A 22,442-nucleotide genomic window follows, 5' to 3' on the forward strand; every position below is an offset into this window, starting at 1 on the left:
CGTCCAGTGCTTGGGGAGCGGAGGCAGCTGCTGCCCGCTGCTGCCCGCTGCTGCCCGCTGCTGCCGGCGGGGGGCGGCGGAGGAGGCGCCGGGTGCGCCCCGTCGGGCCCCGCGCGAAGTTTTGCAAGTGCAACTTCGGGGGGCGGCGCGGGGGGGCCCGGGGGGGCGGCGGGGGCGGATCCCCGCTGCGCCGGCGGCCTGAAAGGGAGCCAATCGCGCGGCGCCGGCCGCTGCCAATCATCGCCATCCGTCCAATCCCTCCGGCGCGGTGTCCGAGCCGTATTCCCCAGCGCGCCGCCGGAGTGTGGTGAGGGCTCTGCCAATCGCGGGCGGGCAGAGCGGGGCCAGGGATGCGCGGGGCTCGGAGCGCAGACAAAAGAAGTTAAAGAGCCGCTTAATATATACATGTTTTTAAAGGCGGGTAAAGGGAAAAAAATAACAACAGCGAGCGTAGATGGGCTTGGCTGTGTCGTTATGGAGCCCCCTTTGAGCAAGAGGAACCCGACACTGAGATTAGCGGATTTGGCAGCGGCTCAGCCCCATCCTCACCAGAACATGACAGGCTTCCCGGGGCTGGGGAACCACCACGTCCACCCCCACCACGCGGCCCACCTCCACCCCGGGGACGCGGGCGGCGACCCCGGCGGCGCCCTCACGCCGCTCGGACCCGAGCACATGGCGCAGCCCGCCGCCCTCAAGCTCACGCCCGAGGCGCTCACCGCCGCCGCCGCCGCCTTCGCTGCGCCCGCCGCCACCACCACCGCCGCCGCCGCCGCCACCGCCGCCGCTGCCACCACCGCTGCCGCCTACGCGCCGCCCGCCGCCGCCCTCCCGGGATACCCGTCGGGGGGGGCGGCGGGCCGGGACTTCCTCCTGCGGCGGGAGCTGCCCGCCACCGCCGCCGCCGTGCATGGGGCGCTGGGCGAGCAGCACCCGCCCGCCAGCTCCCCCCACCTTCCGCACCCGCCACCTCACGGCGTCTTCATCTCGGCCGCCGGCACCTACGGCGCGACCGACGGGGCGCACGCCGCCTTCCCGCCGCCGCCTCCCGGCGAGCAGGGCGCGCCCGCCGGCCGCCACCCGCCGCTCAACGGGCAGATGCGCCTGGGGCTGGCGGCCGCCGCCGGGGAGCTCTACGGGCGCGCCGAGGCGCACTACGGGGCCGCCGCCGCCTCCTCCTCCTCGGCTTTGCAAGGCTACGGCTCCGTCAACCTCAACCTGGCGGCGGCCGGCCACGGGCACCCGCACCACCCCCATCCCCACCACCACCATCATCACCACCATCACCACCATGCCCACGTCGGGGCCGCGGCGGCGGCGGCGGCTGGGGCCTTCCTCCGGTACATGCGACAGCCCATCAAGCAAGAGCTGATCTGTAAGTGGATCGACCGGGAGCCGCCTCCTCCACCTCCGCCGCCGCCATCGGGCGGTAGGAAGCCTTGCTCCAAAACTTTCAGCACGATGCAGGAGCTGGTGAGCCATGTCACCGTGGAGCACGTCGGTGGGCCCGAGCAGAGCAGCCACGTGTGCTACTGGGAGGAGTGTCCCCGCGAAGGCAAGCCCTTCAAAGCGAAATACAAACTCATCAACCACATCCGAGTGCACACGGGAGAGAAACCCTTCCCTTGCCCCTTCCCCGGCTGCGGGAAGGTCTTCGCTCGCTCGGAAAACCTCAAGATCCACAAACGAACTCATACAGGTGGGTTGTTCCCCCCCTCCCTCCCCCGCAAGGGTTTCCTTCTTTTTTTTTTTCTTTTTTTCCTTTTCCTCCTCTTTTCCTCCTCTCCTACGCACCGCCGGACATGTGACTTTTTCATGAATAAGTAATTCGGCAGCACACGGGCCACGCACACACAGCTACGTACACGCACCCGGCCCCTCTGCCCTGCACACACGTGTCCCGTCCCCCCTCTCCAACCCCCCCTCATCTTGGGCAGCTCCCTCCCCACCCCCACCCCCTCCGCTACCCACCTCCCCACATCCCGGCACCACCGGATAAATACACCGATTAATAAATAACGCAGAGCCGGGGGAAGATGAGCAGCAGCCCCTGCGGAAGAGCGAGGAGAGGATGAGCACCCGCCCGTCCCTACTCCCACCGCCCTTGTCCGGGGCGCCCTGGGGGCTCACCCCACGTCTGGGAAGCGCTGCGCTTTGCCACTTCCCCCCCGCCACGCCGAAGGACGGCGGTTCTGCTTTTCCTGCCGCTTCTGTCGGCGGGGACGGAGCCGGGCGGGTGACGCTTGGCCCGACGGAGATGGGGCCGCGGGGGCTCTTGGGGGCGCAGTTCCCCTGCGCTGCGGGCGGCGGTGGCGGTGCTCGGGTCTGCCGGTACTACCGGACTATCGGGCTGCCCCTGTGACCGGCGCTCCTGGGGCTACCCGCGTTCCGAGACTGTCCCTACTACCGGGACCAACGATACTGCCGGGTGTACCCCCCCGCCTGGGCTACCGATATTGCGGAACTACCGGGGATGCTGAGGGCACTGCCGGGGCTGCCCGTACTGACGCCGGTCCCGAGGCTGCTGGTGCCGCCTGGGCTGCTCCCGCCTGCGGCAGTACCGCGGAGTCGGAGAGCAGGGAGCGAGGCAGGGGAAGGCTCCCACCGGAGGACGCTTCCCTCTCTTTGTGGATCTGAGAAGGAAACTTCAAAGTCGCCCCGACTGCTCGGCGGGGTACGGGAGGAGGGAGCGGCACCGGGAAATGCCCCGGGGGACAGGCGGGGACCCCTGGAAGGGCTTGGGGTGTGTTTGAGCCCTTGAATATTTCCTTTTACTTTGTTGTTGTTGTTTCTTCTTTTTTTTTTTTTTTTTTTTTGGTGGTGGTGGTGGTTTGGGTTTTCTCCCCACTTTCTCCTCATTCCTCGCCACTCCTGAAATACGCATTTCCATCTGGGTGTAAAACTCTGCCGAAAACGAACGAAGCCGGGATTTATAGTGGCAGACAAATATTATTCCTTGGAGGATACTTAAGGAAGTGGAGTTGCCGTAATTGCTTTCTTGATTTATTGTGTGCTGCTCGGGAAGAGAAAAGCGGCGACCGTACAACGTGTTGTTCCGATGTAAAACCAAATGGCCCATGGCTGAAAGGATTATAGATTTTTATCTCCAGAATATGTCAGGCATGAGCCCATATGCAGCAGCGGAGCCCTGAGGGTGCCCAGTGCTCTACACCCTGAGCCGGGGATAGTGGGGGGGGGGAATTTCTCCAGGGGGGAGGGGGGCGGAAGGTCTGACACTTTTTGTTGTTGTTGTTGTTGTGTTAATGATACCGCTGAATGAGTTAGCTGGAGGCCCGTGGTTTTGTCATCTACAGCCTTCTCCACCTGCCTTGGCTTGAAAAACAAAACTTCACCGCGGACTTCTCTGGGCTCCTCAACTCCTTACCCATCTCAGCTGCAAGGTGCAGGCGGGAGGGAGGTGGGAAGGAGTCCGGGAGAGGCTTATGAGGAGGCAGAGAGATTCAGCGGGAAAAAGAGCCCCACCAAAACCCAAATACGGATCAGGCACAGTTTGCAGCTCTAAGATGAGGTCGAGCATTGCCCCGAGGCAATTCGTGGGACGTGGCTTCTTGCAAGGGATATTTGGAGAAGTTTTCAGCTTGGGGCTACCCATAGTCCCCGGGAGGGTGTCCGTGCGTGAGCCCACAGGGAAAGGCTGTATCCACGCAGAAGGGGTCGTTGCAACAAAGCAGCCCTCGGGGGTCGGGGTGGGGGGCAATAGCCCACCTCGAATGACAGGTCGGCCCATGGGAGGACAAAGGGGATAGGAGTCTTTCCCTACTCATTCCCCCACCACGCACTTGAGTGAACAAGGGATCCCAAACTTTCTGCTCCTTCCTATCGGATTAATTACTGTAATTTTGCCGCCTCAGATTTATTTTAGTCATGTGTAGCCTGGGAGGAGGGGAGATTTGCAAACTATTCGTCTATTATGGGCATTTGGCATGGGGGTGTGTGTGTGTGTGTGTGTGGAATAATAATACCGTAATTGTATCATTAGGCGATTTTGCGTGTTTCTGGTAATCCTGCAAGAAGAAGAGTATTTCAATAACTCAGGAGGCATTTGTTGTTTGGGGTTTTCCTCCTTTTTCTTTTTTTTTTTTTTTTTTTTTTTCTTTTTCCTCAAAAGCATCACCCCGGGGGCTGCATACCACTCTCTGCAGCTACTGCTCCATTTTGGGGACAAATCACTGTTCGTTCCCACACCGGGTGCATTCTAGCGGGAATAGGGACCCCATCCCTCCCGCAATTTTGCTGTCCTCTCGCCAAAGACGATGTTCAGGACGGTCAGGCTTCCTTCCAACGATTCCCAGACCCTCCAAAAAAAGTGACCCCAAGCCCCATCTGTGCCCCTCCCCGCCCCCGGCACTGCTACTGCCGGGAGGAGTTAGGGGACGACGGCCGGCATCTCGCCCCCTTCCGTGGGTTGAAACCACCTACAAATGGTTAAACTCTGACGTGGTGCCCTCGTCAGCATAACGGGGACACACCGGGACCTTCCCCGCTCCTGGATTTATGGGGAATTTTATCTTCGCGATCTGGAGTGTGGCGAGGGTGTCCGCGCGTGAACCCAAGTGGAAAGACACTTCCCTAAAATCCCGACAGAGTGGACGAGGTTTGGTCCAGCTGGTCGGAGCATTTCTCAGGGGGCTGCGCTTCGGACTCTGTGGGCTCTGCAGGTCACGGCCAGCAACAGAATGTGTGAACCTTCATTCTTGGGGTAACACAGATAGAAACTGCGCAAAACCTCCAGTAGATTCGCTTTGTTTTCCCGGAAGAAATAATAGTAATTAATGAACAAACGAAGTGACCGGAAACTTGTCTCGGGGGGATGCAGAGGTTTTCATGCACTTAAACCCCACGAGGCACAATTTTAATTTTAATTTTTTTCTCCCCACACTTTTTTTTTTTAAAGATAAACTTGCACTTTCTTGTGCTACCACTTTGGTGGTGGGGAGCCGATTTTAATTGAACAAATTGATGCATAAATAGGCTATGGAGGTGTATGTTTCTATAGTAACAGCCAAGAAATTGCTTCTAAAAATAAAAATAATTTTCTAATTTCCATTATTATTTTGTTAAATAATAAACGCGATACAATCTTCCAAACAGGAGGAGCAGTAAAAATTGCTTGGCAATAAGGAGAAAATGTCCACCGAGAGAGCTGCTGGGTTGTTATTTCTGAGCCCTCAGAGCAAAACAGATCTGAAAATATGCATCAGCCATGTCTTAACCGACTCAAGGGTCGCAATAGTCATGACGAAGATTATCAGTGCAGGTCTGCCTGTGCTGGACTCACGTGTAGCATGATAGAGGAAGAAAAACTTGCTGTAAGAAGCTTCAGTACAGGGATCTGGCACTTTTTCTTTTTCCTCTGGTGTCTCAGTAATAGGCATTTGCCCAGCTCTATTCGGGAACTATGGGGAAGGGTCGGTCCGGGAACTATGGGGAAGGACACGGCTATACGTACCAGAACATATGTATTCCAGGGTATGCTACATGAGACGAGAGTGCGTGAGAAAGGTACGCCAGGCTAACCGCCCCGGGCTGATTTTCACAACCCCTTTGACTGTTAAGTAATGCGTAAAAACTCTTAAAGTAGATCATCCGCACACATTCAGACCCAAACTTGCCCAGGGTAACCAGCTACGGTAACAGCAGTCTTCTACCCTCGTCTCCGGCGTCTGGGCTGGTCCCCGCAGCTTGCAGGTTCCCAGTCCGGGCTGCGGGGTGCTCCCTCTTTGTATCGGGATGCTTAAACAGGTGTTACTTTTATTTCCCCCAAACTAATTATTCCCCCAGCGCAGTGCCCACTGGGAAAGGATTACGCAGGAGATGTGCCAGGCGAGCCGGGCTGCCGGCAAACGCCAGCCCTCGCAGGCAAAGGCATTGAGAGGTTTTGTTTGGGCTCGGTCATTAGAGCGGTAATGAAGGTTTCTCGTGTGCGAGGGGAGCGCCGCAGAGGGCAAACAAGGCCGAGGGGGCCCTGCCGCCGCCAGCCCGGGACTCCGGGCCTGAGGGCTGCCAGCGACGTGTGACAGGCAGCAAAACATGGGGAAAAAGGCGGAAACCTCGGGCATGTCACGACTGTCGTGAAGGGGGAGGAAAAAAGGGAAAGGGGAGGAAAAGGAGGGAAGAGGAAGCTTCACCCTTGCCGCTCACCCCCGGAGGCCGCGCTGCGGAGGGGCTGCGATGCGGCGGGCGGGCTGCGGGCAGGGCCGGTAACGGTGCCGTTGCTGTGTCTCCGCAGGGGAGAAGCCCTTCAAGTGCGAGTTCGACGGCTGCGAGAGGAAGTTCGCCAACAGCAGCGACCGCAAGAAGCATTCCCACGTCCACACCTCGGACAAGCCCTACTACTGCAAGATCCGCGGCTGCGACAAGTCCTACACCCACCCCAGCTCCCTGCGGAAGCACATGAAGATCCACTGCAAGTCCCCGCCGCTCTCCCCGCCGCCAGGCTCCCAGGGCTACGCGGCGGCGGGGCCCCCCGACGGCCCGCTGCCCCCCGAGGCCGACCCGGCCGCCGAGCCGCCCCGCGGCCGCGCCGCCGCCCTCTCCCCGCCGGTCACCAACCTCAGCGAGTGGTACGTCTGCCAGGCCGGGGGGGCTCCCCGCCGGCCCCGCACCCCCTCCAGCCGCGACACCTCCCCGGCATCCGAGGAGGACGAGCCCCACAGGACCTCGGGAGGCAGAACTGCTCCCTAGGGCCGTGCCGAGCCATGCCAAGCTGCCGGTGGCCCCGGCCCCACTGCACTGGCCCGGGCCACAGCGGCAGCCACCTGGCACGGGGGGCTGCCGTGGAAGTGCCATCAGGTTTGACTCGCGCTATTTATTCCATGTACGAAACCCTATGGTGTTTGTACAGTAACTAATTTAATTAAAGAGACTCGGACCTTTTTTTTTTGGTAAGAAAAAGCATTAATAACGCCAGGCTGGGCCGTCCCAGTCACCCGAGCCGCACAATTTTGCAGGGGGACGGTGCCAAGGGAGATGCTCGTCTTCCACTCTGCCCATGCCCATTTCTTTAACAAGAGTTAGCTGGAGAAGGCTGCGAGCGGGCAGAACTCAAGTACCTTAGCTGCCACCCCAGCGCCTCCTCTTTAGCCTGGATAAAGCCCCAGGTCAGCAGCAGCCTCCTGACTGTAAAGCAGCACCTGCTGAAGCTCCGGCCAGTCAAGGACAGATTGCGCATCCCTTAAAATAAAATAAAATAAAAGCATTTCCCCACCCCTCTCGCAGTTCAGCTCCTCTGTAATTGATGGTTTCTCTCCCGAGTCGAGGGGTCCCACCTGCACCCGTCATTTTCTCCCCAGCCTTTCTTTCAACCTTAGCCGTAACATTGTGCAAACGATTTACGAAAGGAAAGACAAAAGATGCAGAACTCCTTTTTCACTTCTCCACGGTTTGTAGATGTATGGCTCCTAAAATGTAGCCAGAGAATAAAAGAAACACGCTGCTATTTGACAACTGTGATACTGTGATACATTTTTGATTTTTTTCCCCTAAAAAACTCACATGAAAACTCTGCGAATTTTCCTTTCCTTGGGGTTGGTGTTATTATTACTCTGATTATTATTTTTTTTAAAGTTCATCTCTCAGACCAAGACTTTGCCTCATGCTCCCTCCAGCCCCTCGGGGGGTTGGGAGGGGGAGCAGCCCCCTGGGCCTGACGAGTCCCGGAGTAGGGGGCAGGCATAGAGGGATTATCTTTTTATTATTATATTTATGTACACTATTTCATCTCTCCAACCGAGCTGATGCCTGCGTGCTTTTCACTCATCCCCCTGAAGTGGCCCGGCAGAGTCACCTGGGAGGTGGGGACCAGAGCTGCTGGGAAGGAAGCGAGGGGTGGGGACGCAGGCTAGTGTCGGGGTGCCAACCTCCCCAAACCCCCCAACAGCCCAGCCCTGCAGCCGAGGGGCTGCGAGGCGCGGGGGACACCCCAGCCTAGCGCCCTTGCGTCAGGAGCAGGGCGCAAATGAAGTAAAGAGCACTAATTCCCCCTCAGAGACCCTGAGAGAAGAAGCGGCAGCCGCCCTCCCCTCCCCCAGGGCTTGTGGAAATGTGGTTTTTGTGCCGTGAATGGTGGATGTCGTCTTGTCATTGTTAATAACGTGGATGTGAACGCGATTATTTTGTACAGTCGAATTAATTTATTTTCTGACATCACCCTTTTGTTTTTCTTTTTTTTTTTTTTTTGACTCCCCTGAAACAGTACAGAGCACACCAAAGAATTCTCTTATTAATTTTGGTGATAGATTGTTGTTTATGATGATGTGGTTTGTACAAAAAAAAAAAAAACCAAAACAAAAAAAAAACCATTATATTTTTCAGCTTACTTGAATGAACGATGTAATGTGAAACAGACTCTTCCTGCATGTCCTCCGTGCGGTGTGTTGGTGCTGATAATATATATATATATGTATAGTTCATAGAGATATTATATTATTAGTACAGTGCATGGTGCTGTCACTCTGGAAGCCTTTAAACGTTGTCTTCATATTGTTGTTTTGGATCTAAAGAAGCAGGCGTTACTTTGAAAACAAACAGAAAACTTGAATAGGAAATAATTTTTTAAAGTTCATTCGATTTGCTTTTTATTCGTTTTCCAAAGCCCATTTGAATAAATAGAAAAAAATAAAGTAAGGTATGGACTTTTAAAAAAAATATTTATGTAATGTAATCTTATTAGAGATATATTGGTGCTGATTTATAAACGAACTTTTTAATTTATGCATTTTTTTCAACAACAGATTGCACTATACATTACGACATGGCAGGGTTTATAAACTATGGCTCGGGGGGATATATCACTATTTTTATGTATTTGCTACACGTAGGGTCACACACTTGCCCAACAGTTTTATGACACATGATACCTCCTAAATAATAATAAAAAAATGCTAATTTAAAACTTTTCATCTCTGTAAACCCCATTAAAAGAAAAAAAAAAAAGATCATGCAAATGAATAAAAATATTATTCCTATGTATTGCATGTGCCTTACTAACATACGAAGGGCAGAAACAGACCAAAACATCCCCTTTTCCCCCCGAGGCTCAGCAGGTAGATTCAGATACAGCCACAGCCTCACAGCTCGGCAGGAGCAGCACCGTGAGGTTTTGGGAAAGGCTGAGATACTCCGCTTTGCCCAGCGAAACGTGTGAGTAAATAGGGTTCTCCTTCGGATTTACGTTTGGGTTTGCAGCCAGGCAGAGGAGGGACTCAGGGCCGAGCCGCCCCTGCCTCCCCCGAGGCTGCGGGCCTTACTCCTGGGTGTTTGCCCGTGAGCGGGGCTAAGGGCAGGGGCGGGCAGAGGGTCGGGGGGAGCCTGGTCATGATGGAGCAGTTGGGTGCTCTGCTGCTGGCATCCCGTGCACAGGGGGAAGAGAGGGAGGGACAGACTGACAGAGATAAGACACAGGCACAGGTCAGACATTTATACACATGACATTCTTCATCTCTCTCAAGGATAGCTAATCAGAGTATCAAATCAAATCAATTAAAATGTTTATTTCTGTCGGAGAAAAAAAAAAAAAGAAAAAAGAAAGATCTTCCTGGCAGTATTCTCTTGAGGATACTCGTGAGTTAAACAGCACTACTCTTCGGTGGTAGCCATAGGAGCGAAACCGTATGCCAGAAGATGATTCTGAAACACAGAGTGAAGTCAGACAAGAAATAACGCTAGGAAATCACTGGAATGAAGGAGAAGAAAAACCCCGAATTTTTCAGGAGCTGAGTAAGGACAGGTCTCTCGTTTCGAGAGAGGAAAACTGAGTAAAACCCGTGAAAAAATCCGGACGAAATCGTGTGTCAGCATCCTCCAGGATTATTTCCCCTTTTAATTTTCTTTTTAAACAAAATTAATTAAATAAAACTAACCCAGAGTGACTGCGCCCCCCGCCCTGTAATTTACCAGTGCTCAAAAATGACTGGTCAAAATGTCAAGAACAGTTTCACCAAAAGGTTAGAGTGTTTTTTAAGTCAGTTTTGTTAAATGTGGTAAAGGTGAAACAGGTTGCAAAGAGTTGTTTCAAGCGGAATGACAATAACCAACATACGAAGCAGAAAAACACTCATAAATGAGGGCTCCAATCAATGGGAAAACTTATAGCTCCCTAATGAAGTTTCTTGTGAAAGGGAGGGCGACACAAAGCCACCGAGACATGAATCATTCATGGGAAATATAAAAGATAAAAGATATCTGACAATGAGCAGAACCTTGTATAGAGTGTCTAAAACAAGTTTCCCCTTCTTATTTTCTGCTTCCCCCCGCTCCAACCTCCCTCTCCTAGTGTTCCCTGCCCGCCCTATAGAGTTAACATTGACCAGTGCACGTCCTGCCCCACTTCAAAGTAATTTAGCCCAGAACGGAAGGCTTGGCGCTTGGACAATCTTCATGGTGTGTTAGGATTTCTATGGCAATTGGCAAGCAAGACGTTCCCATCTGAATATGGCTCAAAGAAAGCCACTTATTGACACCGAGTTGGCCATCATCAAAGACTTCATCTTTTCGTAGGCGAAACGTGGTCCTAGCAAACAGTGTTTAAATCATCTAGCTTTGTAGTCGCGGCTGGGAGACATCTCGCCACACACTATTGCTGGCTCTCGGCCCTTTAAGGGCGAGAGCGGCGGTAGCGAAGTTTGAAGGGACTAAGAAATTTCGGGAGTGTGGGAAATGGCATTGCGGGGAGGGGGGCTGTGGATATGGATAAGCGGGGGAGTTCTCGACGGAGAGTCGTGGGGCTGCGCCCCCCAACGCACCCGCCACGGGCAGGGTGTCGGACGCAGGGCAGCCGGGATAGGCAGCTGCTTTGTTTGGCAAAGGATGGGTGATGGGGAGAACCAAGGACTTTCAGGGGTTTTCTCCGCGTGTTTCGTGCTTCTAGGGATGTCGCCAGGGAGTTGTGAAGTGCTGGAAAGGATGGACTGTCACACACTTCCCCCCATGCCCCTTCCCCCTCCATCACCCCGGAAAAATATTTTCAGGTAGAGCAGACGAGGATGGATCAGGGAGTGTGCTGGAGTACACACTCGCACTCACACACGGACACACACGCTCCCCCCTGCCTCGGACACCCAAACGCCGGCGGGGCGCTGCCACCGCTCCCCCCCGCATCCCGCGCACCGTCAGCACACACAACCACGCTCCCGCATTCACACACACACCACGCAAGTGCCTAATCAGGCAGGGAGAAGTTCAAAGGCAGGTCCTTTGAAATTCAAACTACTGCTTTTATGGTACATCAACATGGAGCGTTAGGATTGCTATGGCAATGAGCACAGCAAAAGCAAGCTGCATTTAAAATAGTCCACCTCGATTCGAGACACTCTATTAAGATACAGTTGCATTGACCTTTAGTTTCATGCCGTGTTAGCGCAGTCAATTTTCACTTCATCAGAACGTCTCATATTTTTTGGCCTCTCTCCCAACGACCCTTCCCCTCCCCTTTTTTAAAGGACCCCCCCCTCCCCAACTTCAGCAGATAAACAAATAAGTGAGGAAGAAGCTTCATCTCCAGCTCTTCTCCTCTTCTGCCTCCCTCTTTTTTTTTCCCACCTAAGTACTTTTATTTGCAGAGCGATTGTTCTTTGTTTATTTAATACAAGTACTGTGTGAATGGTGAAAAATAAACACGATGAAAAATAACCAAACAGATGATTCCGCCAAGTGAAAAAGCCCGGACTTAATAAAAGTGCGAAGCAGTCACCGTTGAATGAGAAATCCTTTGAAGTGGAACTTATTATAGGAAGAATACTTTTTGGTTTCCCTAACGACGCTGCTGAATTGAAAGGGCTCGCCTTTGTCAACGATTTGTTCTCCTTTGCCGGGATGCCCGCAGAAATTACTTACATGGGCTGCCTTAACATGCAGCCTGCAAATCAGTAACTTCGCAGCTCAGACTCGCAGACGCCGCTCTTCTAAGGACAAAAAGAAGTCAGGAGGAAAACACCCCAACCTTTCACTCAGCCTCTTATTTTGGGGGGCGGAGGGGGGCAGAGGGAGAAAAGGGGGTTTGGGACGAGGGGGGGAGGCGAGTGTATCCGTGTAGCAACACCCCCCAGCCCCCGCCCTCTCCCCCCCGGCCCGTCCCTCCCGGCGGCAGGCACCCAGAGCGGGATCGTCCTCCGCTCCGTCCTGGCCCCGGCGGGAGCAGGGGGGCGGCGGAGCTCCTCCGGCAGCACCGTGTCTCTCCTTCCCCCACCGTCGCTCCCCCTTTTTTCTCCTCCGCCAAGTGATTTTCCCAGGCAGAGACATATTTAATAAGGGTCGTTTATTACGAAGGCGCTTTGAAGGGTCGCCCCTGAAGCCCTGTGTCCATTAAAAACATGGAGGTGACATTTAAACCTCATTTTAAAGGAGCTCTGGGGTAGTTCAATGAAAGGCAACTCGTTTGTCTTATGAGCTTGGAAACAACCTCCCTTCTTCTCCTTTTGACCACATGGCATAACTCAAAAACAATAGTTCAAAAGTAAAATGGCATCGTGGTGTTCAGCCTCAGACAGGCACCCATCTAGCAGGAGAGAAAAGGGATAGTCCATAACACAATGTGCTTTTTGTGTCCGACTCTGTCACAAGGATTTCGTTGTTTGCTTTAGAGGCTGCGCCTGTTATACTTTCTTGAAAGTGCTTGTGTTAAACAAGAGTTATAAGTCATCCAAAACAACAAACATTTTGATTTTCTTTGCCTAAAGGGTTTTCCCTGGCCATGGGCACCGTGAAAAAATAATGTACTTGCTGAGAAAGGAGCACCAGTAGTAGCATTACAAGCACAGTGCATTAAATATTGAATGACACGAGGAAATAAAAAGAACTTGTTGAGGGGCACTCAGCCTTAAAGTCTTTCTTCAACTTTGTCTTCAGTGCCTGTTGGACTATTTAAGATGGTGTTAATTAAGGGCTGCATCTGATTCCACTAGCCCCCAGCTTTGTCTCTTTGCAGCGCTCCCGTCAATAGCCCCTCTCAACCGCGGGCTTTCCCCACACGTTGGTTTAGTGGTGCATGTGTCACTTCTTATTTCGAGGCTGAAGAGAAACCCGGATCGTGCATTAAGGGCAAACGGGGAGATAGTAATCAAGCGGTATTGTAGGGCTGGGGGGGGGGGGGCGGGGGGGGGGGGGGGCGCGGCGGGGCAGGGGCAGGAGGAGGAGGAGGAGGGTGTGCGGCCAAGGCTGGAGCAGGGCAGCAGGGAGCGGAGTGGGGGCACGGCGCCGGGGTGAAAGCCTGTTTGCACATTGCCAACAGCCTGTTTGGCAAACAAGAGGCTGGCGAGCTTAATTTGTTTCAAATTAATCGTTTTCCACAAAAAAAAAAAAAAAAAAAGAAAGAAAGAAAGAAAACACGCATCAAACAGCCCTCCCCAAAATCCAGCAAGGGAACTGCCTCAGCTCCCGCGGCAGCCCCGTGCGGGAGCCCACGCGTGGCTGAGTGGGGAGCCGCGGCGTGTGCCTGTGCACATTTCCGGCTGTACCCCGGCCGCATGCCGGCAGCTGCTGGGGCTGCCCTTTGCGGGCCCCGTAAATGAGGCCGACCCTCAGAGTAAGGCAGCCCCCGGTGTGCAGCAGGCAGCGGGGTGGGCAAGGGCAGAGCCCCCGGCAGCCACGGGAGTGGGGAGAACACACAATCTTGGGGACATCCGGCGGGACGTCTCGCCCTGCGTTTACCTTCTCGTACTTAGGGACTCCTCTCTCTCCCCTCCGCGGGGAGCACCGAGGCACCCCGCATTTCGGGGAGAAGCCGTTCCCGGGCCCCATCCCTGTGCCCCTGCTCCGGCCGTCGTGGGGGCTCCTCGAACCCTGATGGGGCACCTCGTCCCTCCCTCCCTGAAAGCGTTGGAGGCCGAGAGGGGCTTTGCCCGTGGGGGGCATCGTCTTCGCGCTCAGCAAATACCAACAGCGGGGGCGCAAATTGGGGGGCGGCTCCGCTTTTCTCTACGACTCCTTTTCAACCTGCCAAAGGCACCGGGTGTTGAAAGCAAGGGGGCGCAGAGGGATCCTTTGCAGGTGTGGGGGGTGTGTGCCCCCGTTCCTCCCGGGGTCAGCAGGGACCCCCTGTCCCAAAGTGCACTCAGAGCTGAGGTCGGGTTAGGGGACCCCCTAATTGGATGGGGGCGGGGGAGGGGGAATGATTCACCTCAGTTCTGTCCCACCCGAGTGGTGAGGAGGGGAAAGCCAAGCGTGAATCTTGGGAAACCCAATAGCCAGATTCTGTTCGTCTTCTACTTTTTTTTTTTTCAATCTCTATGTTCCCCCTCTCCTCCTCCTCTTCCTTTCACCCGTCTAAAGCGCTCCAAATGGCCTTTCAAACAAGAAAACCCTTCAAGGAAAAATGGGCACACATCCCCTTCCAGGCACCTTGCCAAAATCTCCCAAGCACCCTACCTGGCATCCTAGCTTAAGTTTCTTCAAGAAGTGTGTGTGTGTCTGAGTATGCGGGGGGAGTGGGGGGGTTCGGGCCCGATGGGGGGGTGGAATTACAGCCGTCCTGTAGTGGTAGACACAAGTTCAGAGCTCCACTTCTCCCCTGTTTAATTAGGCTGGGGAGAGCCGCGGAGGCGCCTGGTTGAGGTGCAAGCGAGGCGGCCGGGCCGAGCGAGTGAGTACCCAACGCAGCCCCGACGGGACGGGCATGGGCACCCCGGGGAAGCCGCGCCAGGGGTCTCCGCGCTGAGGGGGGAGGAGGCGAGCAGCCGCCCCCCGGAGAGGGGATGCGAGAGGGGAGGGTGAGGGTGGGAACAGTGGGCCGGGGGTGTGCCAGGGGGTCTTGCTTCCCCGAACTTGCGGTGCGGGCCGCTAGGCGAGATTGGGGAGGCCAGTGCCGGTGCTGCAAAAGTCAGCCCGACCCAGCTGTGACTTCACCTATTAGCCCCGATGTCTTTCCGAGGAGATTGGCGGAGTTAAACATCCCACAATGGGCGCTCTGGGGCGTCTCCAGCCTGACCTCTACCCGGTTTTAATAGTTTCATAGGAACTTCATTAAATCAATTACTTAGTGAGCACATCATCATTTATTTGTAATTAGCACTGAAGAGCTTGATTTTTGCAGCAGCCCGCAGCCCGGTTCCCAGCGGGGTTGGCCACGTACTACAAGCACTTTTGTTTGCTGTGTGTGTTGACTCGTGGTATTATTCGGCCGCCACAATAAAAGTGTAATCTTCACGTCTTAATCTAGTGTTCAGGGGGGAAAGCAAAACAAACACGGCGCGGACGAGGCACCGGTTCCCCGTCTCCGTGTCTCCCCCTCCTCGGGCCGTCGGCCCCGCTGCTCGCAGCCGGGCGCGGTGCGGCGGCGGCTCCCGGGGAGTGCGGCGGGGAGAAGAGCGGAGGGACGGGAGGGTGGGACGAAGGCCGGGGCCGAAGAGGGGGGGAAAGGGAGGAAATGGGTCATCCGCAGCCAGGACAAAAGGGAACGGCTCGGTGCCTTGAAGGGCATGAAATAAGGGCTGCAGCTGCGAATCGGCTGCCCGCGGCCGGGCAGGGCGTGGGCGTGCGTGTTGGGGGGAACCCAGCGGGGCTCAGCGCTGGGGGGGCAGCAAGGAGACTTTCGCTTGGGGGGCTTCGGGGCAGGAAAGGGGGTGGGTAGGGGCCGGGAAAGCCGCCTCGGACGTCGGGTGGACCTTGGGGGCGGGAGGAGAGGAGCATAAACTCGTAACCAGCCAGGCCTCCACTTCTCCCCGCAGCCAGCACTTGGTCATCGCGGCCACCCACGGGGAGGCGGCTTCACGCGTGGGCCGCCCATGGCTGCCCCCAGGCGACAGCCCCGGCACCTTTCCCCCACCGCAGAGGCTGCCGCGGCCGCATCGCTGTGCACCCCGGTTCGGGCCCTGTGCAGGGCCCGCCGGCGCGGTGAGAGGCAGGGATCCCGGGCTACTCTTCGGGCTGTACTGGCTCCCATAAAGACGCTGTCCAGGCGGGCTGGGGTTTGGAGAGTGGGGGTTGTTTTGGGGTGTCTGCCTGCCGCCCACTCACTTCCCTCACTCCCTCCCAGCGCGAAGGTGGGAGGGGAGGAGAGATGATGTCCAGTTAGAGGCTGAAGAATACCCGCAAGCTCCCGGGCTTATGCGCCCCACGCGCAGCCAGTCGCGGGTGGGCACCGAGGCAGGGACCCAAGGGAAAAAGAAAAAGGGGGCAGGTCGGGCTGTATGTACCCCTGCATGGGAACAGTACCGTGTTCGGCTCTGATGACACCCACACTCTTGGTCCTCAGGCGCTGCCCACATTTCGCCAGTTCACCTGCAGAGGGGCTCTCTCGTCCCGTTGTCGGCCCGGTCCTTCCCCATGGAAATCCGTCGAGGTGAACGGGACGAACAGCCCCGCCGGCACTTGCCTGGGTCGGCTCCTACCGGCTGAGGGGATGGGGCGATCTTTAATTTCCATCCTCGACGTTGTGAAAGCCCGGGTCCGAGGCAAGACAAGTGTAAGGGTGCAGATGTCACCCGCGACGGAGCCGCCCCTCACCGTGCAGTCGGGCATCTCGTCGGGCGTGGTGGGTCTCCATCGGCCCTGGCCCGGGCCGTAGGGGAGCACGCCTCGGAGTCCCCCGGCTGCAAGGGCCGAGGCGGGGGGGCTGGTGGCGCTGGCAGGGCAGAGGCCGCCGTGCAGGGCTTCCGTGGCGGCTGCGAGGCCGCTCGGATACGGGTGATAAAACACGCCGGCCGGGGGGCTAACCCCCTCTCCCCCCACCCCCGCTAACACGGCTCGGGATTAGTGCAAGTGCCGGAGGTTCCCAAATTCAAGCAAATAGCAGGAAACCCCCCACTAGATATCATCTGGGAGTCGGAAAGGAGAGAGGCGCTTTACTTGCGCGGAGCAGCCGGGACGCGGCGTGATTTTAATTGCTACGTATTTTTAATATTAAATCGCTTAAACATCGAACATATCCAATCTCTTCTGTCCGAAAACGACCGTCCGAGAAGCCGAGCGGGGCGGGTTTGTCGTCGGGTTTGGGATAAATGGGAGTTTCCCCGCGATGGCAGTGAGGAGGCGGTAAGGGAGGCTGCGCGGACGCGGAGGTTGCGTGGCGGCCGAGAGCAGTCCCAGCGCGGCAAGCTCTCTTCTAGCCGGGCAGGAGACAGGGACAGAGCATAAACCCTAAACGCTAAAAAGAAAAAAGCGTTTCATGTGAGGGAGAAAACCTGTACCGTCCTCTCCCCCTCCTCCTCCCAAATCTACAAATCCCCGGAGCAACTTGTTCCACGGGGAGTGCTCACGCAGAGTCCTGGGAACTGGTACATGTTGTAGGGTGCTATTTTTAGGGCGTGGGGCTGGAAATGGTGGGGTAACCCTAGGCTTTGCAGAGCAAGAGAGGTGCAGGTGGGGAAGGTAGCGCTGGCTGCAACCGGAGGAGTCACCACGTCAACCGTGGGTGACGCGAGTTGCCCGTGTGTGGAGGGGGAAAGAAAAAAGAACCCCATGCCATCCATCCTCCCCGTCCAGCCCAGAGCCTGAATTTGCCGGACAGCCGTCGCGGTGCGCGCTCCCGCCGTGCGCGCCTCCAAGGAGCGGAGGTGGCCTGCGGCAGAGACACCTGCTCGTGGCCAGGAGCGGGTCCTGCCCTTGCCCGTGGCAGTGAGTTTTATGGAACCGGGAGCAGGTTCCCAGCCCGGACATGTTTTATACTCTAAACCCCGTTTGGGTGGGTGGCGGCGCTGCCCCTGCACCGTCCCGAGGCCCCACGGGGGAGGGGTGTCACGGGTGGAGCCTCGGGGAGTCGCGGGCAGTGTCCGTGGGGGACGACTCAGCACTCCCCGGCCTCCGGCTCCGGTCCCTTCTGCCCCACGGCCCATCCTGCCTGGCTACGAGTGCTCCTGCTCGTGCTTGCCCAGCCCCACTTGTGCCTGCCTGTGCTTGTCCGTCCTGCCCCTGCCCACCCTCCCCGCCTGTCCTGCTTGGTCCTGCTTCTCCTGCCTTCCCTTGCCTGCCCAGCCTGCACCCCTGGACTAGCAACCCTCAGCCTCTGGCCCTGGTGCTGTTCATTGCTGGCAGGGAGCTCATGTACATTTGTTGGGGGCTGTACCCTCTCGCAGGGTACATCTCTTTCATCTGTACTAAGGAGGAGGAAAGCTGCTTCCTGTGGGAAATGGGTGAGGAGAGGAGGTTCAACAGGACAAATCAAGTCAGCTCTCCCCTATCCCAAACCTGGAGGCAGCTTCCCAGACATCCGCCATCACCAACCCGGATGGCAGATCGTGCTTGAAAGTTGGGGCCATGATACCAAATATTTTACAGCAGCTGTTTAATGTTCCCCTACCCAGTTATTAAACACAAATGGGAGTAAATTAAAATGGCAAAGTAAAGCGAAATAAAAACCTTTCTTTCGTTCTACTAAGAGACAACATCTAATTAAGGAATATTTGAATTCCACAAAAACGCACTCTCCACAGTCACATAAGGCTTTGCTTTTAAAACTATAGCCAAATACAAACCAACCCAGCTCAGACCAAGCTTAGGCACAGCCTCAATTCCAAGGGCCAAGAGCCAGGGCAGGCCAAAGACAGGGGCCTGCTGCTTTGGTTGTATCCCAGCTCAGATACCCTCATTGTGGGGGGCCTCCTTTGACTTTTTTGTTCTCATTTCTTGCAAGACAGGGAAGTAGGACTGGCCCAGCACAGATTTTCTGATTCCAAGTTTGCTGGTGGCGAGCCAGGGCAGCACCAGGCTCTGGCTTCAACAGCCGTGCCCAAGTGCCCAAGTGTGCGTAACTGTTGGGGACAGCCCTTGGATTCTTTTTCCCTCTGTCCTCTAGCACAGAAAAAAACCCAATACCCCTCCCTTGAAACTGTTCATCATGCAGTGCCTGAAAACCTTGAATTATTTTATGCCATCACCTGACCCAGGGCAATCTGCCCAGGATTTTATCAACATTTACTTCATCAGTACTTAGATTTCTATTGCATTTGCCATTTACTGCATCCTGCCAGGGTTAGAGAAACATAACCCGCGAATGAGATTAACCTGCTCTGATCACTGGGACCATACCTGTGGGGTTTGATGCTTGCAGCTGGCACCTGGGATCTTTCCAGGGGTATAAGACTGCCAGGCAGTGCTTGGGAGAGGGAACTTTGAGCTGGGTGCATACAATCCTGCACCAGGCAGCTCTTAAATAGTAAGTAGAGAAACTGGGAAGATGTTAAGCCCAAATATAAAAATGAACTATGGGCATTTGAGCTCTTCCAGTGGGGTAGCGAAGCAGGGAGGTCAATAGTCCCAGTAGCCCAAGATGATAATGAGCTGGCAAGACAAGGATTTAGCATCATTTTATAGCCATATAAATGGAGCTACATTCAGTGTTTTGTAAGGTACCATAGAGCATAAGTCTATCTGCCTCTTGGCTGCTCCAGTTCTGCTTTGTCTCAAAAAGAGACCATGTCTGCAATTGCAACTAAACCTCTCTAGACACAGATAACACATGCAATTACACACACCTGGTTCTCAGCCTTCCCCTCCACACAGGCACCAATCTCACCCAAATACACTCAGATCATGTTCATTAGAAGAATAAAAACCACGGGGACTTTTCCAGGATATAGGGAAAAGAAAAACAACCTTGAAAGGAAGATCATGCTGCTGGCATCCACTTGCCTTCTCCCCTGAGCTCTCCAAGGACACTACCAGTCCCTTACCACTGCACAGAGCATGGGGCACAGAGTGACAGCTAGGTCCTGTTTAATGGCAGATGTGGCCTTATATTAACGGCTTGTTTTGTAGTGTTTTCTTTATTTTTATAACTTTGCCACATAAGAAGCAGAGTCCCAGCTTTCCTAGTGATTAAGGCATTGCTCTCTCCCTTTCTCAGTTGCCTATCTGTTGAAGAGCTAAGAATTTAAAAAACCCATTTATTGTATGTAAAGCAAATTAAAAATGTCAAGGTGGCGGATTTTATTTTAAAAAATTGTTTTGAGTGCCAGAAAATATGGGGTGAAATCACTGTCAAGTCCATCTTACCTGCTGCCCTACCAGAAGCATCACTTGCAGCTTCCATTCTCCCCAAAGCACCTGTGGGTCTGACAAGCCAGCAGGGACAGGGGTGGGGAGGAACATGGATCCCATCCTCTGACTGGGCAGCTGGGCAGCCCAGATATGGGACTGGAAAGGGTAATGCTGAAATGAATGTGCGGAAAGCCCAGGCTGGTCCCCAGGGGAGAGGGCCATGCACATTTTGTCTGCTGCCTCTGTCTGCTCCTTTGAGGAGGGCAGCCTTCACCTCCTGAGGGAAGGACCCCACCGCTACCCGTGCTGGGGCAGTGCCCATGCTCTGACACAACAGGACATGTTCCAGCTCAGGATTCCCCATGGCAACAGTGGACTTCTGACTCACAGAGAGCAGCAGTACCATTTGCTGTGCTAGCACAGGCCCTGGTGCTCCCCAACAACAAAAGGGATGGATACATGAGTTGCTGGTGACATGGATGTGCAGGCTTGTCTGTGGCTGCCAGCTCTGGGAATGAGTGCAGTTCAGTGCTGGCAGAAGGTGCTTGATTGATGGCTGGGTATTATGGGGCTACAGTAGATGTGTCGTGCCAGCTTCTATGTACCCAGTCCAGAAACCCAGGGATTATATCAAAATGGCAGCTTACAACCATGCCTAAATAATAAAGGTGCTTTCTTACAAGTGCAGTGAACCCAGCCTTTTCCTAATGCCAGCACCACATTTGCTTTCCATATTTGCATCTGTGGCTTGTCTGAGCTCCACACGTTGGGGAATTTAAAAACTATCATTTGTATTTTCCCCTTGTTTCTGAATGAACCAAGCTCCTGCAGAAAAATAGCAGGGGGGAATATATTTCTGTTCAGGGATATAGCATTCTAGTCAAGGCATTTGGAGAGTAAAAGTGTAGATGTATAAAGCTGTGAAGATGTAATACATGGGGAAGTGATTTCTAAAATACAGAGGTAAAACCAGGATTACACTTTTCCAGAAGCAGTTTGTAGACTATGTGGCAATAGGAATTGGCATGGCAAGTGTGAATCTTGGCTACACACATATAGATGCCATAGGGATCCCTCACCAGCCACTTCAGACAAATGATTAAGGCCACAAAATGACAGTGTGCACACATTAAGGTGTGCATACATGCTCACACACAAACACAGACGTGTATGTGCACATGCATATCTTTACAAATAACACTGTGTGATTATTCTTTCATTTTCAGAAGATTTAGAAATTTTGAAGCACTGATAATTTACACTTACCTATGGGGTCTCAACCATTGGGGGGGCACCTGCTTTATTTCTTGTTGATGTTGATGTCAATAATTTATTTCAATGACCAGAGGGGACGTGCTATGCGTTAATGATTCCTTACGTGCTCTATACATATTCAGATTTTGACTCTTGAGACTGTGCACATTTAGTTTGCCAACAGATGCTGCTGCCACTCCAGCAGGTATTATTAACTGAGGCAGCATTAAAGCAGCAAGAGGGACATTGGGAAAATAGCTCTGATAGCTGGGAAGGGCCAGGAATGGATCATAAACTAAACTTCACTAAAGCTGAAATACACTCAGGACATTATCTTTCGATGAAAGATTATTTAAGACTCAAGTCTTTGAGTACAAAGATCATAATGGAATCAATTACATTTCAGAGCCAAAATTGTGTTGCCAGGTTATAAACTCACATTTCTGTCATGGTCCAGTTGCTGCTGGCTAACCATCTCTTCAGCCACCAGCACTGCATTTTTAAAGGACAGTTTGGGAAATGCATGACTTTGGAGGAACCAGGGGTGCCAGGGAGTCAGTCTGGTTCAAGACTGACTCTTTCTTTTTGTAGCATGGGAGGGAGTGCTGGGCCCACGGCACTGTCAGCTCAGAAGAGGTGAGGGAAGCACAGACAGAATTACTAACCACTTCTCCCCCCATGACAAACTTGTTTCCCTTGTAAGAGGTGAGATACTTCTTCAAAGCACAAAGGAGGGGATAACTGGCAGGTGGGGCTCTGTTTGGGCATGAAGAGATTTTCTCCCCCTTCCCTGAGGTGTATTTTTTGTGGTTGTGGCTGCCTTTGAAAGGCAGTAATGAGGTAGGAAATCTTCACACTCCTTTTGGCATTGAAGGGTTTCAGAGCAGGATTGATGCTGGATGGCTGGAAAGAGAAAGTCCAAAACAGGAGAAGTACTTGGGGGTAGTGTAGTTTTTTTTAGTGGTGTACATGCAAATCATTTGATATGTGTGACTACATGGACAGCAAGCAGAGCAGGATCATTTACAAGTTTTCTTAAATGATGGTTCTTGTTGCTGATCATCATTATGCAAACTTGGTTATTCTTTCTTCTGAAAGCCTATCTGCTTTAGGGTCTCTCTGGGATGATGTAAAGTTTTAATTGACAATATGGATTTCTAACTCAGCTAATACTAACAGTGCCCTTAAGACAAATCAACACAGCACTGTCAGGAAGAAATAATTCCCTTAGTGGAAGCTGGAAGGCGGTTTTTTTCCCT

At 54.1% G+C, this 22,442-nt stretch overlaps 1 protein-coding gene and 1 long non-coding RNA gene across 3 annotated transcripts in view; both read left to right on the plus strand.

The window, feature by feature from the left end:
- Nucleotides 1-318: 318 nt before the first annotated feature.
- ZIC5 (Zic family member 5) lies at nt 319-7,063 on the plus strand. Its single transcript, XM_042042991.1, is given in 4 exon segments — nt 319-749; nt 751-808; nt 811-1,699; nt 6,251-7,063. Coding segments are annotated over 4 exon segments (1,746 nt in total). The 5' UTR covers nt 319-405; the 3' UTR covers nt 6,706-7,063.
- Nucleotides 7,064-14,498: 7,435 nt separating this feature from the next.
- LOC121671419 overlaps nt 14,499-22,442 on the plus strand; it is a 79,592-nt gene continuing 71,648 nt past the window's right edge. For both annotated transcript variants that reach the window (XR_006018517.1, XR_006018516.1), the window contains exon 1: nt 14,499-14,596. This is a non-coding gene — a long non-coding RNA (uncharacterized LOC121671419). The remainder of the gene's footprint in view (nt 14,597-22,442) is intronic.

The sequence above is a fragment of the Corvus kubaryi genome, unplaced genomic scaffold, assembly GCF_017639235.1.
Source record: "Corvus kubaryi isolate FWS band 111438036 unplaced genomic scaffold, C.kubaryi_AGA036_p1.0 133, whole genome shotgun sequence".
NCBI classification, from domain to species: domain Eukaryota; kingdom Metazoa; phylum Chordata; class Aves; order Passeriformes; family Corvidae; genus Corvus; species Corvus kubaryi.